At 44.7% G+C, this 13228-nt stretch overlaps 4 protein-coding genes across 4 annotated transcripts in view; 2 read left to right on the top strand and 2 right to left on the bottom strand.

Moving 5' to 3' along the window:
• Positions 1-3103, top strand: part of LOC106752321 (histone-lysine N-methyltransferase setd3) — a 24793-nt gene extending 21690 nt beyond the window's left edge. Inside the window, exons 6-7 of the mRNA XM_014633941.1 lie at positions 595-918; positions 992-3103. Coding sequence (XP_014489427.1) covers positions 595-918; positions 992-1117 — 450 coding nt within the window. The 3' untranslated portion in view covers positions 1118-3103. The remainder of the gene's footprint in view (positions 1-594; positions 919-991) is intronic.
• A 225-nt stretch (positions 3104-3328) lies between these two features.
• LOC106752313 (zinc finger and BTB domain-containing protein 41-like) lies at positions 3329-6801 on the bottom strand. The gene is made up of 3 exons (XM_014633930.1): positions 6484-6801; positions 5346-5871; positions 3329-5270 (listed from the first exon to the last, which is right to left on the bottom strand). The coding sequence occupies exon 3, from the start codon at positions 5150-5152 to the stop codon at positions 3623-3625; it is 1530 nt and encodes a 509-aa protein (XP_014489416.1). The 5' UTR covers positions 5153-5270; positions 5346-5871; positions 6484-6801; the 3' UTR covers positions 3329-3622.
• LOC106752021 (tetra-peptide repeat homeobox protein 1-like) lies at positions 6731-9590 on the bottom strand. Its single transcript, XM_014633371.1, has 4 exons — positions 9565-9590; positions 9092-9294; positions 8249-8486; positions 6731-7150 (listed from the first exon to the last, which is right to left on the bottom strand). The coding sequence occupies exons 1-4, from the start codon at positions 9577-9579 to the stop codon at positions 6731-6733; spliced, it is 876 nt and encodes a 291-aa protein (XP_014488857.1). The 5' UTR covers positions 9580-9590.
• Positions 9591-10500: 910 nt separating this feature from the next.
• Positions 10501-13228, top strand: part of LOC106752012 (tetra-peptide repeat homeobox protein 1-like) — a 5114-nt gene continuing 2386 nt past the window's right edge. The window contains exon 1 of the mRNA XM_014633359.1: positions 10501-10626. Coding sequence (XP_014488845.1) covers positions 10501-10626 — 126 coding nt within the window. The remainder of the gene's footprint in view (positions 10627-13228) is intronic.

Here is a 13228-nt window from a genome sequence, read left to right as displayed (position 1 = left end):
TCTCTCTCTCTCTCTCTCTCTCTCTCTCTCTCTCTCTCTCTCTCTCTCTCTCTCTCTCTTGCGGGGTATACGTTCAAATAAAAAGATATACCCACAAAATATGACATTTGTCATCGATTCAGTACACTAAGTTACTCCGAATATTTTCCTTTTACGCGAACAATCAATAAATGACCGTAAAATTAACGAGACAAAATCATGAGAAAAGATACGTTAAAAAGAAAGATGTCATTTTGAAAGATGTTAATTTTACGGTTTCATTGTTAACATAAAGAGAAAGTTTTCGCAATATCTTATAAGTACGCTGAATCGATCACAAACGTTTATTTTGACGATCTATCTACAATACATCTTCTTATTTGAACGTATAGCAAGAACTCGGAGCATGCGTTTTCTCGCTTTCATCAAGCAAGACTGCAGCGGGGTGCCGGGAGCCTTAAAGAGTGAATTGATCCCCACCGGCGCGCGGTGAGAGAATCTTCCGATTATATCTTCGCCACGAAGAGATCGGCGTCGGTCGAGCAATCCGAGAGCGGGCATAGATTTCGACACAACGGTCTGTACAAATCGTTATAAAGACTTGACAATTCGCAGGATGGTTTCAAGCTTCGCCTTGGCATTAGCAAGGCAGATTCCCTGCAGAAGGAGCGGACGGAACTCTTGAGCAAATTGGATCTACCGTCGGTGGGAGAGTTCTTACTGAAACCGGGCACTGAGCCCATCTCCGATATGCTGTTGGCTTTCCTGCGAGTGTTCAGCATGCGAAAAGCGGAGCTGGCGCATTGGCTGCGCTCGGACAAGGTGTTCGACTTGAAGCACATGGACTGTGCGCTGGAGACCGTCGTTGAGGAGAACGTCCGGAAATTTCTGCTGACCAGACTGCAACTGTTGATCGCTAATTACCCGACCACGCTGAAGGTGAAAGTGAAACCCCGCGGCCGGCCCTGCCGAGCCAGCGCGTCGTTAATGAATCTTTTCTCTCGCTCCGCAGGAGGATCTGGAACTACTGGAGACCACGTTGCCGCAAGTGAAGAAAATGACCGTTCAACTGAGAGTCACGGAGAAGAGGATTCTTCTGGGCGCCCTCGAGTACGTGGAGCAGTGGATCAAAGCATGAGGAGTGTATGACCTGCGAGTGCTGCTGCTGCGTTTCGCCATGGGAATCACCAGGCATGCATCATCCCAACTGACTGAAAAAAAAGAATCTCGAGAGAAAAACCAATTTTATTTTTACAATATTCTCTGAAAGACGATTTCGAGTATAAAAGTAAATATAGAGAAGCGGACGAATTATACAATAAAGCGTATATATATCTATTGCCTACTGAATGCGCAACTCTATGCTCTCGACGTGTACGAATTGAAAAATAACAACGGTTCTCTTATACAATGGATTCCACGGCTGTCGGTTGGATCATCTCGGCTAGGCTACTACAATCGGCGCCCGGGCGTTATCGAGATACAGAGAGAAAGATCGATCATTAGCGTTCTCTCAGACGAATAGCTTCAGTATTCGGTCTTGCTGCTCGCGCACCTGATGTCTCTTGGCAGGAGGCATATTGGAAAATACTGAGGGAAATAGAGAGAAAGAGAGAGAGAGAGAGAGTTATATGAATGCGTCGGCGATTATATGTATAGAGAGATACACAAGAGCTATACAATGTAATTGTACAATAATTGCGTGCTCAGTAAATATTTCGTAATTCTTGTTTTCGCGGCGTGGAAGCTTACAGACGCGGCTTCTTCGCATCCGTTCCTCCGGATCGAGTCACTATATATATATATACATATATATATATATATATATGCGAATCAGACGCCGAATTTCACATGAGCTCTAATCTCTGGACTACGAAAAGGACTCGAGGGTCCTACTTTTCTCGCTGCTTTCTTGCCCCCTGATATTTACGCGATTAAAGTGGCGTCTCTCTCGGTTGCGTATATGCGCGCGCGTGTGTGTGTCTGCGTTTACAAAGGAGGATGTTATTGCTAATGAACATTTATTTTTCAAAACGAATACATAATAACAGAGCTGACTCTTGATGTAAAGTATAGAGTACCGTAGGCCTACGACTTGAGACTTATATATACGAGCATACGCTGCTAATATCTCCCCTCCCCTCCCGACACACGAGCGGATGCGAACGAGAGATCCGCGTTAATATAATAATAGTAATAATAATAATGTATAACCTGCGAGGTGTTTCCGATATTTAACCATGCGTTTATAAATGCATCGTGTTTAGCCCAGTGTTTTTCATGCTGCTACCAGACGTAACCTCACGCGATCACGAGAACGGTAAGTTCGTCGAGGAGAGCGCGCGCGCGCGCGCAAGATGCGATTTAGATTCTAGGGAAATAGCAGATTCCGACTCGAATTTATTAGAAAATTAACGAAGAAGCTAATTAACGTAGCGAGACGTCATGATCAGGCTACAGCAGGACTGATAGCTCGGAATACACATATATGTGTATATGTGTATATATATGTGTGTGTGTGTGTGTGTGTGTGTGTACACGTATCATACACAGCTTGTGTATATATACGTCGCTTTTTATAATATTCCAACGTAAGAATAATAATAATAATAATGGAGACGAAGAGAATAAAAGGAAACTCCATATAAACGTATACGTCACGCGATACATATAGGTAATATATATATATACATACTGTATACGGAGGTTTAAACCTAATGTGATCTGTGTATATCTTTACAGAGAAATTAATTACATCTGTGATGCAAGAATTTTCCGAACGGGTAAAATCCGCTTGAGTCACGCGGCATGATAGAGCGGAATGTATTTATGTTACAAATATAACTTGTATTTATTCTGTAGAGTCTGTGGAACGGAGCTGTCTAGAACGGTGTGTAACATGCGGCCGCGAGCGACGATGTCGCACGCGAAGCGCGTCTCTCCCTTCTGCAGGAGAAGAGGGTGAGAGAGGACGCGGCGCGAGAGAGACGGTCGCTCGCCAGCGTGTTTTAGATGTAGAGAGAGAGAGAGAGAGAGAGACACTTAGGTTCATCCGAAAATATCTGCATCCCGATCGCCTCACCGGCTATTCGTTTCGTTAATATATCTACTTTAGGATTGCTAATATAGCGTTTAATTATCGTTACCCTCTTGTCTTCACATATATATATATATATATATATATATATGTATGTATGTATGTATGTATACATATGCATGTGTGTGTATGTATATGTATGTACACACACACACGCACGCGAGCACACACACACACACAGCCATATATATATATATATATCTTTTTTTGCTTAACGGAGAAGATAAAAGGAGAATACAGCAGTGTTCTGTGTTTTTTTTCAAATCAACACGGTCTCGTCCCGGTATTATATAAATCGATATCAAAAATCCCGAAGCAAATGATACACCTTGAAAAATAGCGTTCCCGGATAAATTGCTTCTCGTCTACTGCTTCGCAACTGCGGCGGCACTTACAATTGTTGTCCCTTGTATATTTTAGTAGTACAGTTCCTTTCTTCCCTTTCGCTTTTGAGTATCATTATTTTATGAGAGAGTGTGCCTGTGGTGTTGTGACAGTAAAAAGCTGCTAACAACGGCTCACAATGAAGGCTGTTGTTCTCCATTTTCACGACTTGAGCTCGTAGTCGGCATGATCCTCCGCATCGGTGTCCTGCTGCAGCGGGTTCGTGTCGCTACAGCTGTCGGAGTAGCTCGCGGAATCCTTGAAGTCAGGAACCACAACTATGTCGATAATGTCCCCCTTCAGCTCGAAATTGTCGTCCGGGTCCGCCTCCTCCATCTTCACGCTCTTTACGTCATGTTCCTCGGTGAGGTGCGACAGGAGGGTCGGTAAGGCGTAGAATATCTTGTCGCAGAGGTTGCACTGAAAGGTTTTGCCGTCGGCAGCGCGCAAACAGTGCATGTAATCCTTCATCGGCTGGTACACTTTCCTGTGCAGGGACAGGTGCTTCTCGTGGTCCGTGGAGAGGATGAACTCGTAGGAGCAAATGGGACACTTCAGGTAGTGCTTCATCCACATCGTATGTATCTTCAGCCGATGCAGACTTTCGTAGACCTCGCCGCAGACCGGACACTTGAGACACTTGTGATTCTTCAGAGTCTCCAGGTTCTCGTAGAGACCGCTGCATTCATTGCACTGGTATGACTTTTGCTTCTTACAGGTATGCTTGAACCAGTGTTTCTCCAGTTGGGCCAACAGGTCGAACACCAATTCGCACACCGTGCAGACGAATCTGCCGTGGTGATCGCGCTTCAAGCTGAACGCGAAGGAGCACTGGTACAGGTGTTTCTCGAAGTTGTCCTTGCGCAGCAGGCTCTCGTTGCAGGATTCGCACTGGTTCTGATGCTTGGCCAAGTGTGCGAACAGCATACCGGGCTCTGAGTGCGAGTAGTCGCAGAAATCGCACACGTAACTCTCCATTATCTTCTGCATGTGCGAGTGCAGGTGCCTCTGATACGTGTTCGAGCAGAAGAACATCGCGCCGCACGCGGGGCACTTCAGGTAGGGCTTGCTCCTGTCCGTGTAATAAAGGGACAACGGATGGAGCTTCTTCGACCACTTGATCTTCTCCCGTTTAACCTTGCCGTTCTTCTGCTGCTCCTCCACGGCATTCTCATATATATGATTCTCGATATTGGGGACACGTCCGTCCTCCTCGAAGGAGGTGTTTTCATGGGACTCGTCCTCCGTCTCCTCTGTTGACAGATTGTTGCGATTGACCGCACACTTCCGCAGCAGTATCATCTTGTTGAGACGCTTCTGCCTGTGCCGACTCTTGGAGATCTGCATGCACTGGTCCAACGGCTCCTCCGTTTTTATCTCGGTATCCTTCAGGGACTCCAGGGGAGTCAGTATTATGTACTCGTCTTCATTCGACGAAGAAGTTTCCACTTTGATCTCCTTGGAGATGCTGGAAGCTACGGGGTCGTTTTCGTGGTATGAAAGCCCCATGCTCGGCTTCTCCTCCGGGAACTCGATCTTGAGCGGAATAGGCTTGGCCAGTTTGCTCCTCAGCTTACGGCCGCTGCTGGTGCTGCGCCTGTTCCGCTTGTCCCCCTTACTTTTCTTCTCCTCCCGACTCTTTCCGGCTTTCTTCGGCATGTTCTCGTATTCCGTCTCGTCTAATGTCAACATCTCGGCATCGCCTCCTTATTATTGTGCCGCACGCTTGCCTACGATCGTGGCGTGCGTGTGACGTTACGAACGTACGGACGTCGCAACATAACCTAGCGGCGATGCTTCCTCATGTACTCTGTGAACATTCCGATCCGGTTAAAAGGACGATTCCCGGCTATTGTCGGGTATTAAACGATATGTGCTCACGTACCGTAATCGTCGGCCGCGTGTCGACAGCCTCGTCAGTTTTGCGAGCGCGATGCGCTCTCACGTTGCACCCTCATTGATTTTTCCACATGCGTGGCTCTTTATTTACCGTCCTGGCGGCCGCTTTGACACCTCGCTAACACTCATCGTGCGTCTGTTTCGCAGGATTCGGGCGAACTAGCATTTCCCCGAGATTCGATCTGGCTGGATCAGCTGTTCCTCGAAACGAGCCAGAAGCTGACAGATCTCCGATCGGAGCAGCCGTACTTGAACAGTCGCTTACTACTGCACCGCCTTTCCTTCGTCTGTCCGTTCGTTCGTTCGCCGAAAGTAGATAGAAAGGACTCGGCGGACAACTCGGCTCCGCTCGTCTCAGACGCGCTGTGTTAACCTGTATTCTTCGTCTCTCACTTTTCTTTCAGGTTTACCATACATTTCGGACACAATCCGTAATCCGAAATATATTTCGTCTTGTTGGGAGCACGGAAAGTTCATGAAAGTGCAGCTAACACGAACGGGCCTCTTGCACGCTGAAACGAGGACACGGTGTGTGATCGTTCAATGTTGAAAGAAAATTGTAAAGAATCGTGTGTGACGAGAGAGAGAGAAGTGTCAAGTTTTTCTCTCCGAGGAAAGCTTCACGCTTGCACCTCTAATTGTATTTATTTCGTCAAATTTCGCCCGGATAGTTTTCAGCGCCTCGCGGAGATGCGGAATTTTTTCACGAAAGAACGGGAAAGATTTTCGGAGCGGTGTCTCTTTTTCGATATTGAGCGAATCAATTTTTTATTCGGCTTGGAAGATTAATAATCGTGACGCACAATGTTCTAACGATCTAAATTCTACATTTTTACGCGGAAATCTATTGATATACATTTGGCGTTGAGACGTAAAGTAACGTAAGAATATTTTACGCAGTGCCAGACATCTTCATATATGGTGTTATTCAAGGATCACATCGCCTGTGTGCCTTTCGAAGAGGCGACTGTCGCGCGAGTTCGTCTCACAGGTTCAAATTTACAACAAGACGCGACAATTGGCGAATTTGCGGAATCCTTTAAGCTCCCAATTATACTCGAGAAACTCACTCGAACGTATCTCTCTCAAAAATCTCCTAAATGCCTTTCGTTGATTCTGCGTACCTTTCTACTGTCCGAAGTCTACGCTTCTATACCGACAGTGATCCTTTCTCCCGCAACGATTCTCCCTCGACACAATTCCGAACTCTGAAAAAACGTTCGGTCTTGCCCTTCTTGTCGTGATCTCTCTCTCTCTCTCTCTCTTTCTCTCTCCCTCTCTCTTTCCTCTTAAAAAAGTTACATCTACGTATAATCATACAGGATTAAGGAATTCCATTGTTTTACACGCGCTCGTCGCTACCCTTCGTATCTAATTCTTATCAGTTTTCCGCTTCTTGTGATTGTGCGCGTGAACAAGATGGTCGACGTGGGCGTCGTGATACGAGGGATTATAGCCATAGCCGTGGCCGTAACCGTGCGCTAACATATGACCAATCCCATGGCCGAAGCCATGGGAGAGAGCCGCGACGCCGTGGCCGTGCAAGTGCACGGATGGGTGAAGGTGCAGAGGCGCGAAAAGGTGACCGGGTGCATAGCCGCGGCTGTAGATGGCGCCAGCCAGCCCGCCGGCGGCGAACAGAGGCGGCGGATGCACCGGAACCGGAATTGGCACTGGCACCGGCACTGGCACCGGATGCTTCACCGCCACTGGATACGGCTGCTGCACTGGTACCGCGACGGGATGCTTCACCGGGAACGGCACAGGATGCTCCACAGGAATTGGCACTGCCTGTGTAAGCGAATAATATAGATCAATATGATGTGCGAAGTTCTCTCTCTTTCTCCCTCTCTCTCTCTCTCTCTCTCTCTTTCTCATATTTAACAAGAGAATCACGACTAACGAAAACAGCAACCCAAGCAGAACACGTTTCTAAAAGACCTCTTAGACATCTGAAAGATATCTAAAAAACAGAACGTCTTTTGAATGTTTCTACGTCTCTTAGAAATTTTTTCTACCTGAGGAAGGTCCCCGGAAAAAAATTGTTTACGTATAATCAGACATAATTATGTATAAGGCGCTCAGATGTGGCAACATAGACGGTGATAAGGGTGCTAACATAATGAAATCGAATCTTTCAAAAATTTCTGTACACATTATATAAGGTCTAGGTAATATAATAATATAATATACTAATATAATAATACATGTTAGTTTCATATATATTTTTTAAACATATGTAACATTTCATAATCATACTACATAAAGAACGTATATGAAACTAACTGTGCTATCTCTAAAGGTGGTTTAAAAGTCCGGAAACGGTTAATTATCTCCGGAATAATTGGTTTTATGAAAAAATATTTGAGACAAAACTTGCAGTGTTCAAAAATTTATACTAGATGGCAATGTCTCTATGATCTTGAAATGACCTTGGAATGACTTGTCAAAATGATGTTGAAAAAACTTTAATTGGTAGCCCCACTTTGTATTACAGTTTTTGATAATTGACGTCGCGATTTCTTCAAAACATTATGATAGTGTCCAATTTGAATTTTTAATTTAGAATCTGGAAGGGTTAAATGTTGACTTGCCATCGCATCAGCGTTACCCGATGAGCGGGGAAATTTTTTTAAATCACACAAAGAACCGATTGTGAAATGTTTTTAGGGCCACATGATGGACAAAGTTTGATTAAGCAACTTCCCTTTCATATATGAATTTTTCGATTCGAGTGACGAGTTTAGAAGAGACCTTAGTTAAAGTGAAATTGAAACTTTTTTTCACAATATGGCCTGAATCGAAATGAATAATAGAATCACCGAAGATCAATAGCTGTCACCGGTAAGACAATTTCTCATGAGAAAGTAAGAACGACCGATACGTTACCTGAGGCACCGGTATCGGGACAGGGACCGGTTTGTGAATGATCTTCTCGATCGGTACCGGTATCACCTTCTCCACCGGCACGTGATATGGTTTCTCTATGATCACCGGTTCAGGGACTGGTACTGGCTTTTCCAACACCACGTGCTTCGTTATGTAAACTGGGAGGGTCTTCACGATCCCAGGTGTCAGGGCGATACCGCCTCTACCGTAAGCAGGAAGCGCACCCGCCAAATGCAACCTGTCGAGCGATAAATTGTCAAGAGGAAAGCAATTATCTACCGACATCTCGTTATCGCTGTCATATAATTTTATGGAAGCATTACAAATTTTCCGCTTTATTCCTATGTGATTCCTTGCACTAACAAACAAAAAGAGGGACAATTAGAAAACTTAGCTTGCTGATAAAATTCAATTGATATGAAACTAAAAAGGAATAAAAATTAATAAAAATTAAATTAACGTAAAATTTAGCTTGATGAGATTAGTCATCCAAAAACAAACAAGTGTTAACATTTAAACTCTCTATAACGTTCCGGCAACAAGTAAGAATTAATTAGTTAATTAAAACTATTTGAAGAGGCTAAATTTAGTGATTAAAGTGATAAGATAAAATCCCATTAAACATCAACTGTTAATAACATAATATCAATATCATAATTTCCCACTCAACGACACACGCGTTGTATCGCATTTACATTGTTGAGAAAGAAATTATAACACCGATGTTACGTTATTTGTTAGTTGGTGACTGAAACTATCTCGAATTCCTCGGCATTTCATCTTGGTCTTTTTTTCCTCGCGTCAATTAGCGTAACGAATATCGGCATTAATTCGGGACTTTACCCGGAGTGCAGGTTGACCTCTGGCAGTTTGAGTCCTCTCCACGGCGTGTGGTCGACGGTCCACGGGTGTCCATGTCCGTACCCGTAAGGACTCGATAGACCGACCCATCCGTCGTTACCGATGATACCTCGTTTCTGTTGCTTCGTGTCTTGCTGCTCCCGCACCGACGCGAGCACGCCAGCGCACAGCAGCGTGAGGAACAGCTGAAACATCGCGTCGATGACGAAATGCACTCAACACCCCTCGGAAACCGTGATATTTACAACGTTAAGACAGTATTAGCCGATCCTAAATCGTCGCTTGTCCGACGCGTCACAATTCGCTAACGATTTCTGCGGGTGAAATGGGGACTCGACGAAGACAATCGCGAGCTTGCGGAGAATTAGTAGAGCCTCCGATTTTTAATTACTCGGCTAACGAGGTACTCTCATCGAGGAAATTTATTCCCGGAGGCTAGTTGTACGACAACTTACGGGTATCTTCGACATTGCTCTCTCGTCGCGACTAAACTGCTCACGAGATCGTTAGGACGGAAAGCTTTTATATTTGCGGAGCGGCTCGAGGGCAGTTTGACGGATCCAGAACGAGGAGCAGGTCGGATTTCCATCTACGATCGGATCGGGAACTCGCTCTCGTCGATCGGCACAACCCTTGCGTGTTTCCGGTGAGGAAAGCTGATCGGTCCAGTTCTCCGGCGATATTTTACGATAGCGCGCGAATTCTAGCGACGTGCGGAATAATAGAGAAACGCGTATGACGAATTAATCGTGGAAATTATCGCGACGAGGTAAACGGAATTAATATTGGCTCGCTTCCGAGAACATCGACTTCGCGTTTCCGATTACGAGCTCGTTCTCCGCTTGTTGTGCCGATGACGTAATTACGTACGACGAGCGAACACTTTATACCCCACTTATCCATATTTGTTTTAATTGCCCGAAGTGCTCTTCCAAGCACGTACAGCCAAAAAGAAGCGTCCGAGAATTCACCACACGCTACAACATCGTCCACACGACGGCGATTTATATTAGGTAAAAATAAAGGACCTATATAATAAGAGGATGGCTACCATCGCTGTGGCCGCCATGTTTGGGTTAAAATCGGAAGTTCACAACCATAATACGCGAAATGCTCAAATACTATTAAAATAGGTGTGCAAACTAAAATAAATTAATAATTAATGATTAATTACAATATGAAGCATACAAACACTTTTCTTTTAAGACACTTCGTAGATTTCGTATATATATATATTAGATGGTAAATATATAATATAAATATATAATTATATATCAATATATATTTATATATAATCATGTATAACTGTCTCTCTCTCTCTCTCTCTCTTTCTCTTTGTATCACCACTTTATACATAATTATATAATTTTATATGTAGAAATATTCTATGTATGACGCCTAATACATACACTCAAATAGCACATGCTATCCCATGGACGTCCTGTGGACGTCTTTTGGACATCGGGACGTCCTCAGGACATCCTCAGGACATCTCTAGGAGATGCCGTGCTGCCTGGGTAATTATATATGGAAAATTGTTTTCTCGAGTACATGTACATATATTTATGATTGAAAGTTTACATATTCGTAGTTAAAACCCAAAACAACAAGAATGTGTCCTGATTTAGATGCATGTCCGGATATCGGTATTTTTACCTTCAGCTAACAGCTCCCCGCGAGTTAGAGGGAGAAAAACTCGTCTTCCCTCCCTCGCTCCCTACGTAAGAGTGCGTTCGTGGATCGATGTTAACTGACGTGTCGCGTAGTCGGTGTTTCTAATTGTAGAAGGAAGCGAATGTCGAAGTACAGAAATGTAACAAAGACAAACGCGCCGATATGCATATGCAAAGGTAGAAAGTAGGAACGAAGATGAAGCGAACGCGTGCATAGATGCGAGCCAAGCGAGAGAACAAAGTCGAAGATGCGCGACGTAAGAGTACGAGACGATAGGGGAAAAACGCTCGAGAGGTTTCCTGATTTCTTCCTGACACAAACGACGACGGGGTTCGCCCACCCTCGTTGATGCCGCATCGCGTACGTGAGTTCCGCTAATTCGCAATACGTGGCGTGAAGCTCGGCCAACGTCATTGGGTGTGTACGTTGTGTTATGTGTTCGCCGGCGAACGCGATCGCCGATGAATAATGAATAACGAACGGTCGCGGCCGGCATTAGGAACGACCGACGCGTTAGAAAATGAAAGTTAGGAAAGTCTCCGCGGGTAACGCGGAAGCGACGAGGAAAAGGCGCGCGTGCACGCCCACACCCGTCCCGATCTCGTTGACCGAATAAAGGGAGACCACTATGGAAGGAACTTCGCACGATCTCCATCGCTGGAATGACGCCTAAGCCCTGCTTCAAATGGGCGTTATTGACCGCTCCTTTCATGTGAGACTAAAGGCCATGGTGCACAGAAAAACGTAAGCAGTAAGAAAATTGATCAACCATACTCGACTATTTGCCTTACGGTCTGAGAATAATCGATTGTGGTCGATCGATTTGCTTACTGCTTACCTTTCTGTGCGCCTAAGGTCCGTGTCAGACTACGGATTGAGGATTGCAATCGGACCAATCTAAATCTTGCTTCTGTTTTATTTAATTATTATTTAATCGGCCCGATTGTAACCTTCAATCTAGTAGTTTGATATGGCCTTAAGCTAGTGGCACGTAGAGAAACGTGAGACTTAAGCAGTAAGGAAATTGACCAACAACAGTTAATTATTTTTAAATCATAGGGAGAATTACGTTTTTTCATGTGCTCCAAATCTAAAGGCCATGACACGCGGAAAAACGTAAGCAGTAAGACTTAGGCAGTAAGAAAATTGACTAATTACGACCAATTATTCTTTGACCGTAAGGATAGCAGTCGAAGTGTGTGATATGGGCCGAAGCAGTCATCGACGGTGCTTCGGTACATTTAATATTGAATGCCGCGACAGTCACAGGTGACAGGCGCTATGACCCGTATTAACAATCGTAATTTGAAACACTCAGATCTGAATTTAGAATAAAGTCCGAGTTTTTCTCACTTGATTCGTATGAAATGTGTGAAGTTATACTTGCGATCATCAATTTAACAGAAAAATTCACATTTAATTAAATTGAAATCTTAATATCGTACTTGAGCAATAGCAACGGAGTAGCGATCGTGTAACTTTTGCCTGGAAATATGCGAAGTAAAAAGCGTCACAAGAAGAATTCCACATTTCCACGGTTTGGAAGGTTACGTGATCGCAAAAATCGTCGAACTCGCGCGAAATTGTTCACTTTCACGATTTTGTCGTCGAGATAAGTTACAAACAAGTTACATAATCGTAATACTGAACTTTTGAGCTTTTATACAATCAATGAAAATCAATGCGGCAGTCAGTGTATTAATAGGTCACATTATCTCGTAACGCATACGTACCGTAGCATCCCTGATGCACACGATGCACTCGAGCAGCGAATGGATTCCGACGGCGTACGCGCGCGCGGTATCGAAAGGAGCGCTCACGTATCGAGAGCAATCGCGGCTATCTGGCCGATCTGGAAGACCGGAATCGCCGTCGCGGCCTCGCCGCGTCGCTAATGTATGCTTCAGTGTGCTTCATGCGGTGCGTCTTCCTCGTCGCCTTCATGGACTTCGCGGGAGAGAAAAGCGGCCTCTATTTGGCTGCCACCCAGATTCGGCAGCAGCGAAAGTGTATCGGCCATAGAATCGAGCTCGTGACGATCGCTCCTCTTCTTCGGCTGGCTGATGCGTCGGCTGACGGCTGATGCCCTATAAATACTTACAGGGGTCACGATTCCTGAACGAACTCAGTTTTTCGTCGGCATCGCGACCAGCAACTGGAACCTGAGACAGAGCGATCAGCCATGAAGCTTCTTCTGGTACGAGCGCGAGTCCTTGTATTTCCCTTATCACCGTAGGGATTGCGTCCTGTGTAACTAATTGCATAATTCAACGGGGCGGATAGAATGGAGAACGCGACGCGTTGTTTCAGTGATTTGTGAATCGCAACGGATGATTATGTATTATTCGTAATATCGTGTCATAAAACGCGCTTTAAATAGGCGATTTAAAATTTACATATTAACAAATTTTAAATTATATATAATCAATTCTATATATATATATA

The sequence above is a fragment of the Dinoponera quadriceps genome, unplaced genomic scaffold, assembly GCF_001313825.1.
Source record: "Dinoponera quadriceps isolate SergipeBrazil2010 unplaced genomic scaffold, ASM131382v1 scaffold96, whole genome shotgun sequence".
Lineage (NCBI taxonomy): Eukaryota > Metazoa > Arthropoda > Insecta > Hymenoptera > Formicidae > Dinoponera > Dinoponera quadriceps.
The sequence above is the reverse complement of the archived record's forward strand: the minus strand, read 5'-3'. Positions and strand labels throughout refer to the sequence as shown.